Below are 22,435 nucleotides of genomic sequence, written 5' to 3' on the forward strand. Positions count from 1 at the left end.
GAGGAGGAGGAGGAGGAGGAGGAGGAGGAGGAGGAGGAGGAGGAGGAGGATGATGATGATGATGATGATGATGATGATGATGATGATGATGATGATGATGATGATGATGATGATGATGATGGAGAATGAGGCTTGGGCTGGAGATGGCACCGACCCTGGGGATTGTTCATCTTCTCTGGGAAACACAGAAAGAGTTCTCGGGTTCCCCCAGGTCAGATGGATGAAAGAGAATTAAGCTTCAGTTCACGTGTCACAACCCCCAGGGGGCTGCCCAAGCCAATTTGCTGATTTTGTGGCTATTTCCTCCTTTGCCAACCTGTGCTGGTTTTCCTCAGTCTCACAGAACCTGCCAAGGGACAGTGGCACATCCCTGCCACTCAACTCAATAAAATGCCTATTTCAGAGAACCCCAAACTTGTTTGGATTGGAAGGGACCTTAGAGCTCATCCCATTCCACCCCTGCCATGGGCAGGGACAGCTTCTGCTAGCCCAGGGTGCTCTAACTTGGCCTTGGACACACAATTCCCACACAAATCCAAAATGCTGCCCTGCTCTGAAACACAGATGGGGTGATCAGGTTGCAGAGAAGGGAGTGGCTCCCTCTCTCCAAAGGGGCCAGAGCTTTTGGGAGCATGGACACATCCCTGCAAGGGACCCCAAGCTGTCAGCCAGCGGCAGGGACAGATGGTGGGGACAATGTTTGGGTGTGCTGAGGTCAGTGGGGGATTAGGCCGTGACTTGGGTGCAGAATGACTCGGGGATCTCACGTGTCTGGAGATCACTCCTGGGTTTTGTCTTTAACTCCCAAACAACAGCCAGGCTGCTCTGGAAACACAGTGAAATCCACAAGGGAAAATAAATCTGATGGGGTTTAAGATACTTTCAGAAATTGCTGGACATTAAAGGTTGAAAGAGGGTTTCTAAAGAGCTGCAGGGTGCTGGCCAAGAGCTGACATGTGAGGGATGCCCTTCCCTCTAGGTTAACACGCCTGCAGCTGCTCGGACCCTGACACCCAGGGGCTGCCTCCAGCACCCCGGGGCCTGCCCAGCCTCACCGTCTTGGTGGAAGTTGCCATGGTCTCCATCTCCTCATGGGTGACCCAGACGTTTCCAGAGGACTGCAGGGAAAAGAGCAGAGGGGTCAGAGCAAACCACCACAGAAACATGGCCTTGGTTCACAACCACCACGGAGTCATGGAATCGCAGAATTGTGAAGGTTGGAAAAGACCTTTAATATCATCAAGTCCAACCCTCAACCCAGCACCACCACTGTGTTCAGCACTAAACCACATCCTCAAGTGCAACATCCACTCATTTTCTGAACACTTCCATGGATGGTGACTCCATCACTGCCCTGGGTGGCTGTGCCAGGGCCTGACCACCCTTTCCATAAAGAAATTTTCCCCAAGATCCAACCTGAGCCTCCCCTGGCCCAGCCTGAGGCCGTTCCCTCTCCTCCTGTCCCTGTTCCCTGACAGCAGAGCCCGACCCCCCCCGGCTGCCCCCTCCTGTCAGGGACTTGTGCAGAGCCACAAGGGCCCCCCTGAGCCTCCTTTGCTCCAGGCTGAGCCCCTTTCCCAGCTCCCTCAGCCGCTCCTGGGGCTCCAGCCCCTTCCCCAGCTCTGTTCCCTGCCCTGGACACGCTCCAGCCCCTCAATGCCTCTTTGTCATGAGGTGCCCAGAGCTGTCCCCAGGATTCCAGGAGTGACCCCAGCAGTGCCAGCACAGGGGACGGGGACTGCCCTGGGCCTGCTGCCACCACAGTGCTGGGACAGGCCAGGTGCCCTTGGCCTTTCTGCCCACCTGAGCACACCTGGGCTCATCTGGGCTCACCTGGGCTCATGTCCAGCCTCTGTCAGCACCAACCACGCTGGAACCAAGCCCGGCTCAGGCTGGTGGAGGATCAGACCACCCTGTGCTTGGAGCTGTCCTGGGGACACCCCACATCCTTGCAGCTCAACCTGGTGACACCCCACTGCCTGAGGTGACCCTGGGCTGTCCATGCAGCCACAGAGAGCAGAGTAAGGAGAGCAGAGCATTTATCTCCCTTTCCACTTCAGTGTGATGCTCAAGGAGCCTGCAGGCCTGTCCCCATCAGCTGTGACCCCACACACAGCCATCTGAGGGGGACATAGCAGCTTCCCTTCCGCCAGCTGCACATCTACGGATGTGTCTTGGCATTACTGGGCCACCACTAACCCCTCGAGGCCTTTGGGGACCAGCAAAAGACACAATCCCTCCATCCTAGCAAGGGCAGAGACCTGCAGTTGATCTGAGCTGCCCCAGGAATTTCAGATGGAAAGGCTTGTGCTGAAATGATTGGGAGGGAGGCTGTGTGGAGCCGAGCCGGCCCTGTACATCAGGAACGTCTGGATTCTGCTCTTCGGATGGAGCTTTATCCTCTCCAGGGCAGCCAGGCCCTGAGCTCTGCTCTTTGCAGGGCTGGCCTCCTGCCGACAACCCCAGGTGAGGGGCAGGAGCCTTGAAACTGGAAGAGCTCCATGCTTCCAGCTGGGAATGACCTTTGTGCTGGAGGATGAGTGGCCGGTGGTTTGACCAGTCCATGAGTGGACATCACCTCGTCCATGGCCACGCTGGCCACAGTGGTCCCAAGGGAAAGGAGGGCGAGGAGCCCGTGGAGGCTTCGGGGGTGGCAGGGAGCACTCACCGTGCGGGACGTGGGCGGTGCCGAGGGGCTGGTGAGGGACACCATCTCCTGGATGGCCAGGCGCAGCTTGAGGCGGTGCAGGGCGTTGCTGATGCCGATCTCCCGCTGGATCTCGGTGTCCGACAGGGCCGACATGATGGCCCCACTCTTGACGTTGGCCCGGCACGCGGCCACGTACCAGGCTGGCATCCCCACCCAGAGCTGGGGACAGGGACAGCAGTGACTGCCTGGCACTGCCACCCTGGCTCCCCTGCCAGGGGCAAGGCCACCCTCTCTAGAGCCCAATAACAAAGCTGGATGTCCACATGGGATTCTGGGTTTGGTTGTACCTTGTGGCCTGTGGGCGGCCTAGCATCCCTGTGCCTGATGGGCACAGCACAAGGGAGGAGCACCCACGGAGCTTTTCATAGAATCATGAAGGTTGGAAAAGCCCTCTGTGATCAGCTCCAACCATTCCTCCAGCACTGCTACATTCACCACTAAGCCATGCCCCCACGTGCCACATCCACACATTTTTTGAACGCTCCCAGGGATGGTGACTCCATCACTGCCCTGGGTGGCTGTGCCAGGGCCTGACCACCCTTTCCATGAAGAAATTTTTCCCCATATCCAACCTGAACCTTCCCTGGAACAACTTGAAGCTGTTCCCTCTCCTCCTGTCCCTGTTCCCTGGGAGCAGAGCCCGACCCCCCCCAGCTGCCCCCTCCTGTCAGGGACTTGTGCAGAGCCACAAGGTCCCACCTGGTCCCCCTTTTCTCCAGGCTGAGCCCCTTTCCCAGCTCCCTCAGCCGCTCTTCATCAGACTTGTGCTCAAACCCAAAGCTCTACTCAAACCACAACTCCACAGGCTCTGTGAGGGATCCAGGGATCTCCTCTGCTCTCCCAGGATTTGCAGAGCCCCGAGCCATGTGCATGGAGCAGGCATGGTGGGACATGGTGGCACACACAGACCTGTGGGGACAGCATGGGGACAATCCACGGGCATGCTCCGCCTCACCTCCAGCCAGGACACAACAGTGGGGCCGTCCCAGTGGGCAAAGGGCAATCCTTTCCTCCGAGCCTCTTCCAGGAGTTCGTGCCTGGCAGGAACAGAAGCAGAAGAGTGATTTATGGGGGGCTTGTGGGGAAGGGAGAGTTCTTGGAAGGGAACAGACCCCGGGCAGCAGGAAGCAGCTGGAGACAAAGCAGTGAAGGAGGTAACAAGGCCCAAGGGAGGGTGAAGATGAGAACATTTCCCAGCAATTCCTAGTCCCGTGCCATGGCCCCCCAGCAGATCAGCTTCTTGCTGGGGTAGGGAAGGAAGTTCACTCACTTCTTCCGCAGGCGCCGATCCTTCTCAGCCTGAGCCCCCAGCTTGCCCAGGCCCAGGGGGTCCTGGATGCCCCCCTCCATGTCAGTCAGCAGCACTGTTGGGCAAGCAAGACACCCTCAGGTCAGCGTGATGTCCCTGGGTCAGTGTGGCCTCCCCCAGGGCCAGTGTGGGCATTGTGACCGTCCCCATGCCAGGGGGACACACAGTGACAGCACGGGAGGTGACAGTGTCCCTTTGCAACCCACCCCCATGGCCCCCCTGCATCCCTGGGAAGCCCAAGTGGATCCCCTCCTGCCATCCCTCCTATTTCCAAATTCCAAAATCACAGAACAGTCCCTTCTGGAAGGGACCCAGAAAGATCATAGAGTCCAACAATGCTCAACATAGAAGCAGTAAAGGATTTAGGAGTGGAAAAACAGCTCCTACCAAAGGGCTCTGCAAAATCCAGAAGGTCTCATGGGGAGGGAAGTCAATTTGGGGACATTAAAGATGAGATACAGTGGCAGGGGGTCACTACCCACATCCCTGACAGAGCATTAAGGTGGCACCATGCTCAGGACAGAGAGGCCAAGGGGAGAAAACACCAAGCTCCAACTTCCCTGAAGCTGCCATGGCCCCAACATGCCCAAGCCAGCAGGGGTGTCCCTGCCCTCCCTGTCACCCCAAGAGCACCCCAAGAGCAGACAGAGCCAGAGGGTGTGGAGAGCCTGGCACAGGCACGGACAGGGCTGCTCACGGACCCTGCCCCGTGGCCCCTTCTCTGCTCAGCTGGATCAAGCGACCCTTCTCCTTCTTCCCAAACAGGCGCCCGATGGAGGATTTGATCCCCTTCCTCTTGGAGCCCTTGTGCAAGGAGTCCTGGCTGCTGCTGGGATTGCTGGCCTGGTCCTCCAGTGAGCTGGGGATGGGGAGGGAGAGGAAGAGCAAAGCCTTTAGGTTATTCCTGAGCAGGGCACAAGCCATGGCAAAGCCCAGCCCACCCCACATCCCACGAGTGCCCCAGGTATATCCTCAAACCAACAGAGACCCCAAGGATCTTCACATACCTCTTGCCATCCTCCTGGCTCAGGGCAGGGTGGCCCAGCTTCTCCAGCCGCAGTGTCCTGGGTGAGGACGGTGGGGACGTCTCACACTTGATGGTGGTTTTGTCCTCCCGGCTCTCATCCCGAGCTGCGGGCGACTGAACAAGCAGAGAGGCCGTGAGGGGGGGAGGCCAGAGCCCAGCTCCATCCTTGCCCTGCTGCCTGCCTCTCTCTTGCTCCGTGGAGACATGGCCAAAAGAGCCACCAGAGCCCTGGGGCTTTGCCACGCTCCAGGAATGGCCTGAATGAGAGCTCTGGCAATGGTTCCAGATGCCCAAGCGGATGGGGAGGATGTGGCCGTATGGCTGAGATCCTGGGAATGGGGAGGTGAGAGGATGCAGCCCCATGGTCCAGGTCAGGGTGTGGGGACAGAAGCTGCTGGCCCTCATTAGAGGGCTCTGAGGAGCACAGATGGGAATGTCCCAAGGACACCCTGTCGCCAGAGGGGACACAATGTTTGAGGACCCAGTGGCTTTCTGAACCTCCCCATGTCCTGCCAGACCCCCCAGGCTGCCGGCGGGAACATGTCCAAGCACCTTTCGGGATCCCCATGATCCTCCTGCTGAATCCCTGGGGTCCCCAGCTCCATCCCGCGCCTGCTGCACCCTGACCTGGTGTGGACAAAGCCAGGAGCAGGCTGGAAAAAGGGCTTGGACAAAAACCAACGGGATGGGAGCCACTCACTAGCAGTTTCCTCCGGTGCTTCCTCAAGTCGCTGGGCTGATTGCAAGGGGGAAAGCGAGAGAGACACAGAAAGGGGGGCAGTTAATGGAGCACCCCCCCAGAGCAGTCCCGGGGCCAGGCTGCCAGGCCAGAGACAGCAAACACGGGCACCCCGTTGTCCCACACCCCCCACAGGCCCGTGTGGACATCGGGCATCACTCCCACCTCACAGCCGGACCCCGCCAGCCCTGGCCCCCCCCGGCTCCTCACCAACGTCATGATCCCCATGCGGTCCAGGTCCTGCGCGGCGCTGCGGGAGCTGAGCTTGGGCGTGGAGCGGCCGCTGAGCGGGGGGGACGAGCTGGCCAGGGACAGCGCCGTCAGCGAGGTGGGGATGGAGGCCCTCTTGCACAGCTGGGTGAGGTTCAGGCCCTCCATGCTGCCGCTTGTGACCCGCGTCTCCAGCTCCTCTGCACGGAGCTCTGTGGACTCCTTCTCCTCCTGGATCATCCTGGGGGAGCAGTGGGGCTCAGGACTCCTGGCTTCCCACCTTCCCAGGGACATAGGACCTCTATCCCGGGGAAATGCCCCTTGGTGCTGTGCCTCAACCCCCAATCTCCAGGAATGGCAGCAAGATCCATCAGGATCCATAAAAACCAGAGCTGAGACACACCCCGATTCCTTTTAATGTTCATGGAGGACTTTTTATAAAATAATGATCATTTGAAATAACGACCCTGTGAGCCAGCACTGCTGCAGCTGAGAGACAGGGAGGCATGGCAGGAAGGACCAAGCCCTGTGGCTGGATGTCCTCGAGCCATTTCCCTGGCTGAAGACACACCAAGGCCCCAGTTTTAGGCCAGCAAAGCCTCCTGGTCGTTTGTTGTCCCCCTGGAGCCATTTCAGCACAAGGCAGTGGTGGGTTTTGGCCATGGTCATACCTGATCTCCTCGTTGATGGCATCCAGCTGCTCCTGAAGCATCATGGCCAACGTCTGTGCATCTGAGTGCCCACCAGGAGAGAGCACATCCATGGAGCTGAACAGCGTCTCACGGTCATCCTCGTCCACGTCGGAGATGTCGGGGTCGCTGTCGAAGGCGTGGGACCCCGTGGCCAGGACCCCACCTGCCTGGGCCTGCTCCCAGTCCTGGGGGAACAAGGGCCACTGTCCTACACAGCATTCCCATGTCTCCAAAAGCCAAACTGGTGACCCCCATGCAGGAATTCCATCTCAGTGTGACCCCAAGGGGAAACCCTTCTGATGTTCCCCCATCAATGCACCAGCGGAAGGAAACTGCCCCGTGTCTCCAGATCTGACCCTAATGCCAGGATGCAGGGCAGGAGCAGACCCCAGCCCTGGGGTGCACCGGGGTTACCTTGGCTGGCTCCTCCCTCCGGGCACCGAATCGTCCCTTCTGTGCCCGGGGCAGCCCCGGGGCCGCTCCGAAGGGCTCGGCCGGGGCGTGGACCACAGCTCCCAGCGGGAAGCGTAGGTCGGTGGCACTGCCCATGTGGGACCTGGGAAGAAAGAGCCCTGTGGGGAACACTGCTCTGTGCAGGACACCCTCACCCTCAGGCTGCTCCCCTTGCAGCCCAGGCTGCTTGGGACAGAGGAGGAGGAGCAGGAGGAGGAGGAGACCACTGCAGGATGCCCATCCCAGCGATGTCTGCCTGCATGAAAGGATGCAAAACCAGGCTCTGGGAAAAGGTGCCCCATTCGCCCCCCCCCCCCCCCCCACTGGACCTGGAAATGCACTCACAGAATCACTCACAGAATCATTGAATCACAGAATATCCTGAGCTGGAACTGACCCACAAGGATCACATCCAGCCCCCGGCCCTGCACAGACACCCCAACAATCCCACCCTGGGCATCCTGGAGAGCCTTGGCCAAACGCTCCTGGAGCTCTGGCAGCCTCAGGGCTGTGCCCATTCATTCCCTGGGGAGCCTGGGCAGTGCCCAGCACCCTCTGGGGGAAGAACCTTTCCCTGATCTCCAGCCTGACCCTCCCCTGACACAGCTCCAGCCCTTCCCTGGCTCCTGTCCCTGCTCACAGAGAGCAGAGATAGGAGCTGCCCTGTCTGAGGAATCTGCAGCCTCTGGTGAGCTCTGACCTCAGGAGACTCTTGACTTTCCTGGACTGTCAGAAGTTCAGCCCTGGGCCCTCCCCTGCTGCTCCTTCCCCCTTTTCTGTGCACCGACCAGGGCATCCAGCCAGCTCTGCCCAAAACCCCTGCACTGGGGGCTGCTGTGGAGCCCGGGCTGAACAGGCCCCTCCTGCCCTTTCCTCTCCAGAGATCTCAACACAACTTGTGTCTTCTCCATCCCCACATACCCAGCAGGAGCCAGCCAGGGAGCTCTTCTCCTTTTTATGTTTATTCCAACATTTTCATGAGAAAATACCCTGACGGGGGTCGGGCTCTTCTCCCAGGCAGTGAGTGACAGGATGAGGGGAAATGGCCTCAAGGGGAGGGTCAGGTTGGATATTCGGAAAAATTTCTTAACAGAAAGGGTCGTCAGGCCCTGGCACAGCTGCCCAGGGCGGTGGTGGAGTTCTTATGCCTGGAAGTGTTCCAAAAATGGCAGAGGTGGCACTTTGGGATGCGATTTAGTGGGAATATTGGTATTTGGGTGAAGGACTCGATGACCTTGGAGGACTTTTCCAACCTTAACGATTCTGTGATTCCAGCGAATAAAATTCCACTTGAAACATCTTCCAGGTGTGAGGACATGAGCATTGTTGGGATCTCCCAGCAGGAACCAGCTGGGACTTCTTCACCCTCCTCTTCCTTGCCAGGGCTGGTGCTTGGGACCAGGACCTGGTGAGTCTCACACCAGGCAGAGCAAGGCAGCAGCTGGACATGAGGACACTTCGAGCCACCCAAGGTGCTCATTCCATGTCTCCACTTTGCCTGGTTGTTTCTCTTGGCCCTGAAGACCCAACCACAGGGCTGAGCAAGGCACCTTCCCAGGGCACAGGGTGGTTACTCCCCACACACAGTGCCATTGGAGACACGAGGTTTGTTTAGTTTAAGCTGAATTTAAGATGACAAAAGCAGCAGCCCAAGGCAGATCGTGGTTTTCCACCATGGTGGGCCTGGTTTGCAGTGCAGATACGGGTCTGGAGATAAAACCAGCACCACGAGCAGCATGGCTGGGCCAGCCTGGTGTGCCAGACAAAGGCACAGCCAAGTTCCAGGGATTGCAGAGCTGCTGACATGCTGCTCCCCAGCTACAACCAGATAAAAACACCTTAGACAAAAGCTGACATTTCAGCTGGGGGATCATTCTGCAACTCAAGATTTCTGCTGATTTTTCCTCTGAGAAATACAAAAAATCACAAAATTGTCCATCCTGCTCTTATGGACCCATGCAAAGAGGGCCCACACATGCTCCAGACTCTGCTCCAGCACTCAGCTTTCCTTCATCCTCACAGCTTCATCCTCACCCTCCCCATTTCTTCTCTCCCTGACAGACACAGGGTCTCCAGGCCTTCTCCTCTCTGCTGACAGATCCAAAGCTGGTTACACCAGTTCCTCCCTGTCTTTTCCAGCCTTGCTGAGGGGGGAATTTTCTTCACTGGTTGCTCCCATTGACCCCTTGCTGCCTTGAACCCACACAGGAAGTGCTCAGGGCAGGGTTGGTGTCCCGGGTGGCTGCAGCTGCACAGTGGGGTTGTTGTGCGGTCACCCTCCTTTTCCACCCCCATTTTCCTGGAGCAGCTCTGGTATCCCAACGGACTCCTCTCTGCTCCTGGTGCCCTGGGCTGGGATGTCCCCATGTCCCAGCTGACTTTAAATGAAAGGGTGTGGGAGGACCGCTGCATTGGGGAAAGAGGGGCTTCATTCTCCTTTGCCTGCAACAGCTCCAAAGCAATTCCTCCTTCTGCACCAGCCCATCCCCTGGACTCCACAGGGGAAAAGTCCTTTGGTGAACATCCAGCTTTCAAAGCAAAGTAAGTCCTAAGCTCCTTGTGCAGAAAAAGAAACAATGCCCAGTGGTTTCTCACCCTTAAAAATCTGGGGCCATTCAGTTGGGCTGGGCTATTCTCAGAGTCTGTGTCCCACCCCAGGACAGGGCCAGGAGCTGACCCTGCTGTGAGGACCCTGCAGCCCAGCACTGAAGCTTGGGGGCACCAGAAACACCCAATGCCAACAGCACTCTGGGGTCTGCAAAGCAAACTGCCCCCAAAGGCAGGAGTGCCCCAGCTCTTACCTGCTGTGCACACTCTCCACAAACGTCCCACTCCTGGTCTTGAGCTGATCCACCTCCAGCCTCAGCTTGTCGATCTCGTCGGACAAACGCCGCTGTTTGGGGGATGAGACAGGCAGGGCTTGGGTTTGCTCTGGAGAGCTGCCAGGTTTGGGGCAATCCACATCCTTGGCTATTCCCACGTTTACATTCCCTTTTCAGATCCCCAGCCCAGGTTAAAGCATCTTGGCCACATCAGTAAAGAAACAGCTCATGCAGGCACAGGGAGTGAGGGTGCTGGGGAGGGGGGGTCAGGACAGACAGACACAGGTGCTCAAGTAAAGCTGCTTTGGGAGACAAAGGAAAACAGGTGCCACGTGGGTGCTCTGGTTCTGCTCCAGACTGCACGTGTGTGCTCCCTTGGCAAGGGACCGGCTGTGAGGGACCCCCCAGCCAAACTTGCTGCTGGCCCTGTCCCTCCTGCTCCCAGCCCCATCCCCACGGGGAAGCTGTGCCTGCACCCAGTGCTGGGAGATGCCAGGGGGAGGCTGCGGATGGACAGGGAGGGAGGGAGGGGAGAAGGGATCTCCTGGGCACAGCAGGGTCCAGTCTGGGGGACAAACAGGCTGAGCCAGGCTGGGCAAAGCACCAGCAGTGTCATGTGAGTCCCCGAGCTCTGCCCTGCCCAGGCCTGAGCAGCCAGGCTGGGAAGCACAAGGAATAAGCACACGTCCTCCCCACAGGCAAGTGGGAAAGCAGCCCCTGATCCCCCGAACCATGCGTGAGACACGGGGCACACCCCAAAAGGGGCACATGCCAAAAGCTGCCGTTGCTCCACAAAGCCGCGTCCCTCCAGCTTTCAGCAAGGCCACCAGGGGTTCATGCAGACCCTCCTGAGATGCTTTATCTGAGAGCAGGCTGTGAAGGCCTACGGGGCCTCTGCAAGCTGGGCATGGGGCAGATCTCCCCCCCTCTGAGGAAGCCTCAGGGGCCAAGGGAACGTGGCTGCCTGAGCCCTTCTCTAGGCACGGGAGAAGCCACCCCGGCCTCGCCGCTGTCCCTGGTGGGCTCAGGGATGGCTGAGTGTGACAGCAACAGGGAGGTGGGACCCAACATGCCTGGTGGGGAACTGAGCTGGGGCTCTCCGGGGAGGGGCGTGGCAGCTTCCATCCAGCTACTGCGTGGGTGAGTGTGTGGCCTCCTGCTGCCAGGTGCTCTGGGATCCCAGCTCCTCCCAAACTGGGGCATTTTAGGAGAAGCGAGTGCCCCTGGCTGGGGGCTGGGAGTGAGGCAGCGCTGTCACTGGGGCAGGCCCCTGCAGCCACATTTACCTTGTCATGCTGGTGTTCCTCTATCTGCTTTTGGGTATTTTCCAGCTCTTGTAACAACGTATTCTTTAAGAAAAACCAAAGAAAATAAAAGGGAACAAAAACAGGAAAGAAAAAGAGAGACCGTTTAGGAAACAGCCGTGCGGCCTCCCAGGAATGGCCAGTGTGGAATTCCCGTGTGGTGAACACCTGGAAGAGGCTCCCTGGGCTATTCCTCACCTGCCTGTGCACAGGTCTCCTCTGCAAAGCTCCTGCTTCTCGAGCAGGGTGGTCACAGCTCAACCCCTGCCCCACTCCAGGGCCGGGCATGGCTGTGGAGGGCAGTGAGAGATTTCATGGACAGGGCTTGAAGGTTAGGAAATATGTCTGAGAGGAGAAACCTCCTCGAGGAGCTGGATCAAGGGGAAAAAGGTCCCTTATATCTAAGCTAGGGAGCAGGCAGGAGGGAAAGGAGATGTGCTGATAGAATCACAGAATCACGGGATTGTTAAGATTGGAAAAGCCCTCTAAGACTGAGCCCAACCATTCCCCCCAGCACTGCTGTGTTCACAGCTAAACCATGACCCCAAGTGTCACATCCATGGTTTTGGAACACTTCCAGGGATGGTGACTCCACCACTGTCCTGGGCAGACTATTCTAATGCTATAATTCTTTCCTTGAAAATTTTTTTCCTAATAACTAATCTAAACCTCCCCTGGAGAGTTTGTAACTGCCTGAATTAGTACTCATTTTTGGGAAGTGCTGGCAGCCAAACAGGATCATTTTTGTGCGTGAAAGACCTGGAGAAACTCTCAGGGTGGGCCAGTGCTGGCACAAAACTGGGGAGCAGGCAATGCCCTTCACAAGGTGTCACCACTGTGATCACTGCTGCTTGCTGGGGTGGGATTTGGACTCATCCCGGCAGGTTGGGTCCTGCTCTTTATCCAGGCTGATGTGCTGAATGACTGGACACGCTGGCACAGCCACATTTGGCTGGGGACAGGAGGAGCAGAGCAGCGGGGGGCCAGAGCCAGCCCCGGAGGCAGCAGCTGAGGGCAGGAACCCCAAGAGAGCTGAATCACCAAGGCCTGACCTCCCACGGGCACTGCGGGTGGATCCTCGCTTGGAACCAGCTGCTCCCAGTTAATTCCATTCACACCGAGGCAGCCACAGCTCCAGGCGGCTCCTCCAGGGAAACCCAGCTCCCCAGGAGTCGGGTGGGAGCTGCTCATGGACACTGTCCTGGCTCGGAGAAGGGAAATCAGTCTGGACCTGGGGGCAGGAAGGTTTTAAGGCAGCACATGGAGGGATGGGCACTGGGACAGGATGAACGCTGCATTTTTTCCTGCAAAATGCAGTCGGGATGCTGGGCACAGGTGGCATCGGGGCTGCACCGGCAGAGACACAGGGAGGTGAGGGAATGGAGCAGGACAAATCCTGCTGCTGTGGGAGGTGGTGGGGAGGGGGACTCTCCGGTCCAGGCGACCGGAGCAGTTCCCTGTGCTCCACCAGCCCCAGCACAGCCATGTCCTGCATGTTACCATTTCTCCAGCCCTGCACAGGCACTTCCAGCCCTGGGCCATGGCTGGAGGAGGCACGGAGGGGCTGCAGACCCCTCAACCCCCAGAGGACCCCTCCCCAGGCACTACCTTCTCCTCCAAGGCTGCCATCCTCTCCTTGAGGTGCAGCTGCAGCCGCTCATTGGACTCGCTCAGCAGCCGATCCACGGTGTCCGAGAGCCGCTTGTTGTGCTCCTCGTTCATCTTCTCCCGCTGGCGGGCCTGGGACAGACACAGTGACATCCGTGTCACATCCACAGGGGCTCAGTGCCCTCCCGCCATCCTGTGCCTGCTGTGCTGTCAGAGCTGGCCCACCAGGCCCAGCTTTTGGGGACAAATCCACCTCTTGCAGCACTGGTTGGACCCTCTGTGGTGGCTCTGCTGCTCTCTGCCACCTCCCAGCCAGGGATGAACAGGAGGGGACAGGATTTAGGGAGATCATGCATGCCTGCCCCTTAACACAGATCCTCCTGTGTATCTGCCAGGAATATCCACACTGGGGGCACCTTCCAGACCCCAACGGATACTGAACCTCTGGATTTTCAAATATCTGTCCTAGGGAAAAACCTCTGGGGGCTTCCCCAGGGGCACATCCATAATGTCACCTGGGTGACCCGAGAAATGGGCTCCTGCAGGGACAGCCCAGCCCCTGGCTGAGAAGCACAGAAGGGACTGTACAGCCCAGGCCACAGCAGCTCAGCTTCCTTGCCCTTTTCATCCTGCTGATCCAGGCTCGGGGGAAGAGCTGCTGGAGCCTCTCCTTCCACCCTGCATTTGGGGTCCCAGCTTGCCCCAGGGGGTGATGCTGGGAGAGGAGTGGGTGTGGAACATTAACAGCAAGTCTTGGATACCTGGGAAAGGAGAAACCACAGCAGGGTGCCATGAGCTCCTGTGTGGCTCAAGTTTAAGTGATCCTGGATGGGAAAGGATTAACCAGGCTGTTCTCCCATCCTGCTCCTGAACAGCAGCCCAGGTGTGTCCAGGTACCCAGGCACCAAGGCAAGGATCAGGACTCACCCTGGCCAGCTCCTGGTTCTTCTCCTCCAGCTGAGTCTCCAGCTGCCGGAGGTGCTCCTCGATGCTCCCGTGCCTCTCTTCTGCCTGGGAAAAGCAGAGCAGCCTTCTTGGATGATGCTCCCAAAACCATGAGGGCCCTGCTGCATCCCTGTGTCCATCTCTGCATCTCAGTCCTTCCTGGGATGCAGGGCTCTCTCCCACTGCCTGCATCCCTGCCAGGGCTCCCTGTGAGCCCAAACCAGCCGTGGCTGGCACAGTGACAGGAGCTGGAGATGCTCTGTAAGGGACTAAACACCATTCCAGAACCCAGGAAGGGCAGGGATGGCCGCATCCATCCCTCCCTCCAGGCCTGCGCCCTCCTACATCCAGCCTGGTGCTTCCTTCTCTCCTCATCCTGGAGTGGGCTCACACAAGCCAAAGGGCACCCACACCGACAGGGCCATCCCTGCCTTGGAGAAAGGGGCCGAGGGAAGGGAGCAAACCCCACACGTGCAGGACACAGCGAGAGCTTTAAAGGCGGTGCCTTGTCCCTGCAGCAGTGGGGACGGCAGGGGACAGAGAGGGAGCAGCTGGCAAGGACAGTGGGATGCCTTGTGCTGCCGGGGGCTCCATCGCTGCAGGGGGTGGCGAGACCCAGATCCTCCTCCGGTCCCATCCCTGCCCTCCTTCTCCAGGCCCTTCCCTCCCCTCCCCTCTGGTCTCTGATGTCCCCTCCAGCTCCCACCCCTGCACTTGCCTTGGTGAGCGCAGCAATGCGCTGGGCCAGCTCTGCTTCCACCTCAGGCAGTGTCTCTGCCTTTCTCATTGTCTGCTGCAGCTTCTGCTCCGCCAGCTCCAGCAGCTCCTGCAGGTGCCGGGCCTTCTCCTCGCACTGCGGGACAGCAGGGTGGGTGCTCGGCACCTCCCACCCCCAGCACCCCCTCCTGCCCCCAGCTCCCCGCGGCAGGGGGACACTTTGGGCCCAGCTTCGGTACCTGGCGGTGCAGGGACTCCTTGTTGGCCAACTCGTTCTCCAGTTTGTCGTTGAGGTCATGGATGGAGGTGGCCTCTCGCTGGGCTGCCAGGTACCGTTTCTCCAGCGTGGTGATCCTCTCCTCCATGTCCTCCTTCTGTGCCAGGGCCTGGGGGAGCCATGGGGCTGTCACACCCTGCTCTGTGACAGCATTTTGGGAACAACAGGGCCACCCAGCTCCTTCAAGCCTGGGACACCTCGAGGCCATGGAGTGTGAAACCCCCCCTGACACGGGGATGAGGGACAGCAGAATGGCGCAGTGGTAAAGGGAGAGTCAAACTATTACAGGAAAACCCAGAGAGGACACAGGTCACTGCCCCAGGTGTCAGCACACCTGAGAGCCTGTCTGTAACCTCAGGGAAGCCCTGCTGGTGGATTTGGGGACAGTTTCCCAAAGGCAGTGGCCTCTTTTAGGGAACGCCCTGCACACAACAGGAGTTCCAATCCCTTCCCAGCCCAGTGCAAGCTGCTGTGAGGTCCTGCCCCAGGCTGGGCCGTGCAGGGGGACAGGGACTCACCTCTCGGAGGTCCCTCTGGTACTTGCTGCTCATCTCTTCAGATTTGATCAGATCCTTCCTGGCGGTGCCCAGATCCTCCTCCAGCTCAGCCACGCTGGCAGCCAAGGCAGAGATTCGCTCCTTGGCCTGAACCACTTCAAAATTCTGCTTCTCCAGGAGCTCCTGCAGCTCCACCACCCGCCCGGCCTCATCATCCGGATGCACGGAGCCGTTGGAGAGACGCTGCAAGGCACCAGAGAGGGAGGTGGATGTTGGGATGCTCCAAAGCTCCTGGGTTGTGGCATTGCCTGCAGCCACTCAAAGTGAGAATGTGGCCCTGCAGGGACTCGGTGAGGGGGTGGAAGTGGAGACAGGGTGCTCTGGGACCTCCATCAACAGCCTCCACAAGCCAGGGATGGGGCTTCTTACAGGAATGATGGAATAGGGATGGCTGAGGGCTTCCCAGAGCATCTGGTGGAAGGTGTCCCTGCCGCTGGTGGGGCTTGGAAGAAAACAGCCTTTAAAATAGCCTCTCTTCCCATACAAACTATTCTGTGGTCTCTGGGAAGCAGAACTCCTTGGAGCACCCGAGCACGAGTTCCCCCCGCTCAGAAACGGCCTGTATCCACCAGGAGGGGCATTTCCCACGGGGCCGGACCCAGGGGAGAGGGAAAAAGGTTTTCAGCACCCTGGAGCCAGCAATAAGGAGGTGGGAGAAATGACAGCCTCCCTGAGCAGGGTCAGAGCAGGGCTTTTCAGGGCTCTCACCTTCCAGGGAAGCTTCGGTGCCGGCTCCTTGGGCTCCCTCTCATCGCGCTCGCCCACGGCGGGCTCACGGGCAGAGCCTTGCTGCAGAGCTGCCACCTGCACGGGCACAGGGACACAGCAGTGGGACACAGCAGGAGACACCTGGGCCAGCCACAGCTGAGGCCAGTCCTGCTGCACCCAGGGCTGCAGCGGCTCCCTGCCAGAGCCCTGCTTGTGGCCAGGGGCACCGCAGGGAGCAGGGGAGGAACAGCCCAGAGCTGTCACTGCTGGGGTCACACTTGGAATCCTGGGGACAGCTCTGGGCACCTCAATTCAGGAAGGACATTGAGGGGCTGGAGCGTGTCCAGGGCAGGGAAGGGAGCTGGGAAGGGTCTGGAGCCCCAGGAGCGGCTGAGGGAGCTGGGAAAGGGGCTCAGCCTGGAGCAAAGGAGGCTCAGGGGGGACCTTGTGGCTCTGCACAAGTCCCTGACAGGAGGGGGCAGCCGGGGGGGCCGGGCTCTGCTGCCAGGGAACAGGGACAGGAGGAGAGGGAACGGCCTCAGGCTGGGCCAGGGGAGGTTCAGGTTGGAAATCAGGAAAAAATTTTTCCCTGAAAGGGTGGTCAGCTTCCCAGGGCAGTGGTGGAGTCACCATCCCTGGAAGTGTTCAAAAAACAAGCAGACGTGGAACTTCACAATATTGTTCAGTGGGCATGAGGGTGTTTGGTCAAAGGGGGCTTTTCCAGCCTTAATGATTCCACGATTCTAAGAGAAAGCAAGTCAGAGATGCTGGGAAGGATCAGCACTGAGGGAGGTTTTCCTGGTGAGCCCTGGACCCCAGAGCTCCCTCCCAGTTCATTTCACTGGTTTACAGCCAGACAGATCCTGAACCTGGTGCAGCAGGAGCAGGGCATAAACACTGGCACCGTGTCCTGCTCTAATAGGGGAGGATGGGGAATGGTCCCCGCAAGGAGAGGAGCCTGGGAGCCTGGGAAATACCATGAGACTTATCCTAGGAACTGGAAAGAGGAGCAAAAGTTGGCTGGCAGAGGCTGTAGGAATGGCTCTTTCCTTTTGGGAGTAGTGGCTGGGCACAAACTCCAGGAAGGAAAACAGAGTTCATGTCTATTCAAGAACACTTATCCCTGAAGTGTCCAAGGCCAGGTTGGACAGAGCTTGGGGCACCCTTGGATACTGGAAGGTGTCCCTGCCCATGGCAGGGGGTGGGAATGGATGAGCTTTAAAGTCCCTTCAAACCCAAATGAGTCTGGGATTCTGGGATTCTGAGATGACCGTGGCTGGAGGTTGGAGACAGCGAAGTCCCAACCCCAGGACTCCAGCAGGGAAGGAGATGGGGGATGCAAGATGAGGTGCTTGAAGCAGTGTGGTTTGGGTCTCTGCCAAATCAGGGCAAGTCCCAAGTCACCCTCATCCCCCTGGGATGATTCAGATTCAGATTTTTTTTGTCAGTGACACGAATTTCAAACAGCAAACAGCAGGGAAATGTCACCTGCGAGACAAAAGGTTTTCAGAATCTTTACAAGGTTTCCTTAAATACAGACAAACCTTCAAGTAAACAGCAATTTTAGAACAAAAGCCTTACATCAAACCCGACCAGATGCAAATACCACATGAATTCCCAAAGGTAGTGGGGAGCATTCCCAGCCCAGCAGGTTCCCTTACCTGCCGATGGGCATCCACCAGCTGCTCCTCCAAGGTGGCCACTCGCTCCAGGGCTGCTCGAAGGCGTTCCCTCACCTGTGGGTGGGTGAAACAACGGGAAAGGCTGTTATTTATCTGGGATGAGGGTGTCCAGGATTTAGGCACGCTCCCAGGCCTGTTTGTTGGGCTGACAGCCAGGCTCAGGTGGATTCACAGGTCCAGGATCATCCAGCCCATCACAGCCAAGAGTGAAACTGTGTTGGAGACAACAGCCTGGGCCAATTCTTGGAGATCTATTGCCAGGATAGCCTGGGGAGGTCTCCTAGCAGGAGAAGGAGATGCTTGAGGCGAATGAATGAGGAGGCACAGCAAAGACTGAGCCAGGGTGCCAAATGCCACCACGCCAAGAGTGACCTGGGGGAGTTCCCTCTCCTGACAGTCTCAAACCCAGAGCATGCACTGGGCAGCCCCAGCAGCTCCTCAATGCAGCTCTGGGATATCCAAGACACTCCTGCTGAGGGCCCCCATGTCACCTTAACAACACAAAATGGCAGGCAGGGAGAGGAGGGTTGGGAGAAGGAGAGGTCCCAGCAGCTTTCCCACCTTTTCATCCAGCGCCTTGTGATGCTCAAAGAGTGACTTGAGTGCCTTGAGCACCTCGACCTCACTGGACACCCCGGATGGCGACTGGGCCTGGCGCTTGACCACCGTCATCCTGAGGGAGCGCTCATGCCGTGACACCAGGCACTCCAGGTGCTCCAGCAGGAGCTGCAGGGGGGCGAGACAGGGGCTGTCACTGGCAGGATGGGCCAGCAGCCCCTGGTGTCCCACAGTCCCAGGAGCGAGGGCCTGCCAGCAGGGTCTGCAGGCTTACCCGGGTGTTGTTGCGCTCGGCTTTGAGCTCCGAGATCTCCTCCTCCCTCTCCAGGAGCTGCTCCCGGCAGGCGCTGAGCTCCCGCGTCAGCGTCGCAAACTCCTGCGGAGAGCAGGGCGGGCCGTGAGCGGGGACAGCGGCTGGGATGGAGCCAGCATCCCAGCCCCACTGCCGGACCTCCAGCACAGCATTTCCCATCCAAACCCAACCAGGGAGACACGGTAACACCGAGGGGAACGTGGAGAAACTGGTGGAGAGGCACAGCCAGGCCAGGAGGGGATTTATTCCTGGCTTCCCTCATGCTTTGGACAAGGAGAACACAGCATCTCAAGATTGATCCCACTTGGTTTGATGTCCAATGACACAAGGAACTGCTCTACAGCTGCAGAGGTGCTCGATGGCATTTAAAGCATTCCAGTCAAGGCCACCAGCACGTTCCCATTCCCACTGTCCCCTGGATGCAGCTCCCACCTTGGAGCCTCCCATCAGGCTAAAATTCACCACAAAGCCACAGCCGGCTAGGATGAGTCCCCTGGCCCTCAGACAGCCTCTGCCATGACCTCAGGACCTGGAATAATCCAAAACTTCCTTCCAAAAGAAAGAGGTTGCTGCCCCAATCCAGCATGTGGAGCCCCAGTGAGCTGCCTACGGGGCACCCCCAGGTCCCAAATCCCAGCTGAGAGGGATGGGGCACAGCAGGACATGTGCCAGGTGCCACCAGCTCTTGCTGCTGCCACCGCTCCCTCCAGGGATGTGACAGCCAGCAAGGAAGAGCCATGCCCAGAGCAATGCCAAAGGAATGCTGCACACCCAGCACATCCCTCGGGACAGGATGAAAACCACAATCACACTTGTGGCTGTGTCGGAGGGGAAGGGAAACTTGCTTTGAAGGCCCTCAGATGAAGGATGGTTCACTTTCCCTTAGAAAATGAAACCCAGGCACCTGGGTGAGCCCAGGAGCACCTCCCGTTGCTCCCAGTTGCTCTTCAGTGGTGCCAAGCCCAAGCGAGGTTTTCTTAGGGTGTGAAATGCAAATGTGGGAACGCGCCATGAATTCACACCAGGTTCAGTGTTGTTGGGAAGAATTTTAAAAGCCAAAGGATTTCAGAAGAAGCTGAGAAGGATTTGATGGAGCATTAACAAACCAAATTTCAAGAGGGGGCTGAGAGCTGTTTTACAGCATGAAATTCTTTTTCACTTTAATTTTCAGGTTTAGCAAATAAAACCCCTTCAAACCGAAGCAAAGCATTGAGGCTTAGGCAGAACCAAATGCTCTGCTCAGCTCTGAGTGAAACCTCCTGCAACAGCTGAAGCTCCGAGAAATCCGGAGCTTTTGCATCCATCTGCCCCAGCCAGGTTTTCCCTCTCCCTTCCCACATCAAACCTGTCTCACTGGTGGGGTTTGTAGCCTGGGATTGGTGGGGACTGTGGTGGCACTGGTGCAGTTGAGACCCCACAGTGGGACAGGAGCCGAGCAGGTCGCAGTGAGGGGGAAGGGAAAGAGCCGCTGTCCCCATAAGCAGCTGCTTTCCTGCCTGTCACCTGCCTCAGGCCGCTGCCACCTCACACCCCTGCTCCACATCCCTGCTCCAAAATCCCTGCTCTGGCATTGCCCCAGGGCCTGAGGTCCCCAATTCCTTCCCAGACCCACTCCTGCCCCATCCATTCCCCAGAGACCACTCCAGCCCTGCAGTTATCCCTCTTCCCACCCCTTCTTAGGGACCACTCCTGTCCCCATCCATTCCTCAGGGATCCCTCCAGCCCTGGGATCACCCTTCTCCCCACCAGTTTTCCCCCAAATCTGTCACAACACCCCAAGCCTCGTCACCAACCTCTGCCATGCCACATCCCACAGCCCCCAGAGCACAGGGAACCCTCGGCAGGACCAGCTGCACCGGGGCCCCGCCGTGCCACCGCAGCCCTTCCCGGAGCCGGGCTCTCCCCGGAGCCGGGATCGCGGTGGGATCCCGGCGGGATCGGGATCGGGATCGGGCTCGGGCTCGGGCTCGGGCTCGGGCTCGGCACAGCCCGGCCGCACACACGTGCGCGCTCCGCGGGTTATGCAAGCGCTGCCAGCAGCTCCCGAGCATCCCTGCGGATTAGAGCCGGGCTGGGAATACCGGCGAGCAGAGAGCGGCAGGGAGATGTGCCAGAGAGGTGCCTGTGCATCGCCTCAGATTTAGGGATCTGTCACTCCCCCAATCCCTCAATACGCCAACAGACAGGCGGCAGGGCTCCAGGAGCTCGGGAAAAGCATCCTGGCAGCCGGGATGGCCCTGGGAACGTCTTCCAGCAGCCCGAGCTGTAAATGTGGGGGACGCATCGGCTCTGGGCTCTTCCAGCACCAGGGCAGGACCCTGCGGATCCAAAGCCTCTGGATCTGCACAGATGGAAACCTCTGGCTCTGCCCCGTGGCTGGCAGGGGGCATGGATGTGGACATGGATGTTCTTCCCAGCGGAGTGAACAGCGCAGGGCAGCGTGGGATGGGTGGGACGAGGCATTGGAGGCAGCGAGAGGACAGCGATGGCCAGCGCTGGGGACAAAGATCGCCAGTGCTGGGGACAGAGATCGCCAGTGCTGGGGACAGTGACCACCAGTGCTGGGGACAGTGACGGCCAGTGCTGGGGACAGTGATGGCCAGTGCTGGGGACAGAGATCGCCAGTGCTGGGGACAGTGACGGCCAGTGCTGGGGACAGTGACCACCAGTGCTGGGGACAGAGATCGCCAGTGCTGGGGACAGAGATCGCCAGTGCTGGGGACAGTGACGGCCAGTGCTGGGGACAGTGACTGCCAGCACTCAGCCTCCTCTCCCCGCATCCCCTCGCTGTGCTGGCCAGGCCGTACAGACGCTCCCGCAATCAGGATTTCATGCTGAAAGAGGGGATTAAAAGGGAGCAAATCCTCTGGAGAGAGAGGCAGCCCCGGCTGTGGCCAGCCCGGCGCACACACGGTCAGCGGGTCACAGCCAGGGGTGGGCACAGCGCAGAGCTCCCGCCAGCCCTCCCCCAGGTCAGCTCCTCTCCGAGCCCTCCATCCCGACAGGAATGCTGGCTGCATCCTGTGCTCTGTGCCCCACATCCTGTGCCAGGCCTGCAGCATCCCATGGCAAATCTAAGAGCCCTCAGAAACTGTCCCCCCTCGGGGAAAGGCTGCAAAAATGAACATTTACATCAAAAATAGCAACAGCCCTGCAGCGAGCCAGGCCAGCAGTGAGGTCAGCCAAGTACACGGCCTGAGTGTGATGCCTTCAGAATAAAAAATAGGAATAAAACACTCCAGCACCCGCCTGCAGCCACCCCCCTCAGCCAGATGCCAGTGCTGCCACCTTGCTCTGGGTCACTGGTGGGCACCAGGCGAGTTGGGGACCATGACAAGCTGTCTCCAGCTCCTGGCTGCAGTGACACACTGTGGAGTGCAGCCTCCACCCCCATCCACACATGTGCCATGGCCCTCCATCCCAGCAAAGTGGAGATAAAGAGGATCCAGACGATTTTCCTCTGCCCTGGCCATGGCTGGGAGTCTCCCAGGCGAGGCAGAGGCGCCTGCCCAGCTCTGATAAGCTGTGGGACTAAGCAGGGACACCTATAAACAGATTAGAAAGTGAAGGAGATGTGCCTGATCTCCAATCAAAGGGTGGACAGTGAGACACAGCCTGGGAGTCCCCAGGAGCCGTGCAGGAAGCCCAGCAGTCCAGGAAGGGGCCAGTTTGGATTAAAACCAAACCTCCACGGTGCGACTGACTGGGCTCGGCCCTGAGACCTGGGGTGAGAGGGAGCAGGCTGGAGGGATGGAGCAGGATGGAGGGAAGGAGCAGGATGGAGGGAAGGATGGAGGGATGGAG

General features: G+C 58.8%; 1 protein-coding gene across 8 annotated transcripts in view; it reads right to left on the reverse strand.

Annotated features, from left to right (window-relative positions):
• Positions 1 to 22,435, reverse strand: part of PPFIA4 (PTPRF interacting protein alpha 4) — a 60,753-nt gene that overhangs the window by 7,110 nt on the left and 31,208 nt on the right. For 5 of the 8 annotated variants that reach the window (XM_042015944.1, XM_042015946.1, XM_042015945.1 and 2 more), the window contains 21 exons: positions 18,593 to 18,694; positions 18,322 to 18,486; positions 17,740 to 17,814; positions 16,079 to 16,174; positions 15,332 to 15,553; positions 14,776 to 14,922; positions 14,538 to 14,672; positions 13,802 to 13,885; positions 12,875 to 13,006; positions 11,249 to 11,311; positions 9,942 to 10,033; positions 7,102 to 7,243; positions 6,667 to 6,872; positions 5,996 to 6,236; positions 5,747 to 5,782; positions 5,027 to 5,160; positions 4,721 to 4,878; positions 3,981 to 4,074; positions 3,666 to 3,747; positions 2,669 to 2,869; positions 1,056 to 1,118 (listed from right to left, as the gene is read on the reverse strand). In XM_042015944.1, the coding sequence (XP_041871878.1) occupies positions 1,056 to 1,118; positions 2,669 to 2,869; positions 3,666 to 3,747; positions 3,981 to 4,074; positions 4,721 to 4,878; positions 5,027 to 5,160; positions 5,747 to 5,782; positions 5,996 to 6,236; positions 6,667 to 6,872; positions 7,102 to 7,243; positions 9,942 to 10,033; positions 11,249 to 11,311; positions 12,875 to 13,006; positions 13,802 to 13,885; positions 14,538 to 14,672; positions 14,776 to 14,922; positions 15,332 to 15,553; positions 16,079 to 16,174; positions 17,740 to 17,814; positions 18,322 to 18,486; positions 18,593 to 18,694 (2,670 nt within the window). The remainder of the gene's footprint in view (positions 1 to 1,055; positions 1,119 to 2,668; positions 2,870 to 3,665; positions 3,748 to 3,980; positions 4,075 to 4,720; positions 4,879 to 5,026; positions 5,161 to 5,746; positions 5,783 to 5,995; positions 6,237 to 6,666; positions 6,873 to 7,101; positions 7,244 to 9,941; positions 10,034 to 11,248; positions 11,312 to 12,874; positions 13,007 to 13,801; positions 13,886 to 14,537; positions 14,673 to 14,775; positions 14,923 to 15,331; positions 15,554 to 16,078; positions 16,175 to 17,739; positions 17,815 to 18,321; positions 18,487 to 18,592; positions 18,695 to 22,435) is intronic. The other 3 variants (XM_042015950.1, XM_042015949.1, XM_042015948.1) reach the window with 2 other exon arrangements.

This window comes from Corvus kubaryi, unplaced genomic scaffold (assembly GCF_017639235.1).
Source record: "Corvus kubaryi isolate FWS band 111438036 unplaced genomic scaffold, C.kubaryi_AGA036_p1.0 split3-37355, whole genome shotgun sequence".
NCBI lineage: Eukaryota > Metazoa > Chordata > Aves > Passeriformes > Corvidae > Corvus > Corvus kubaryi.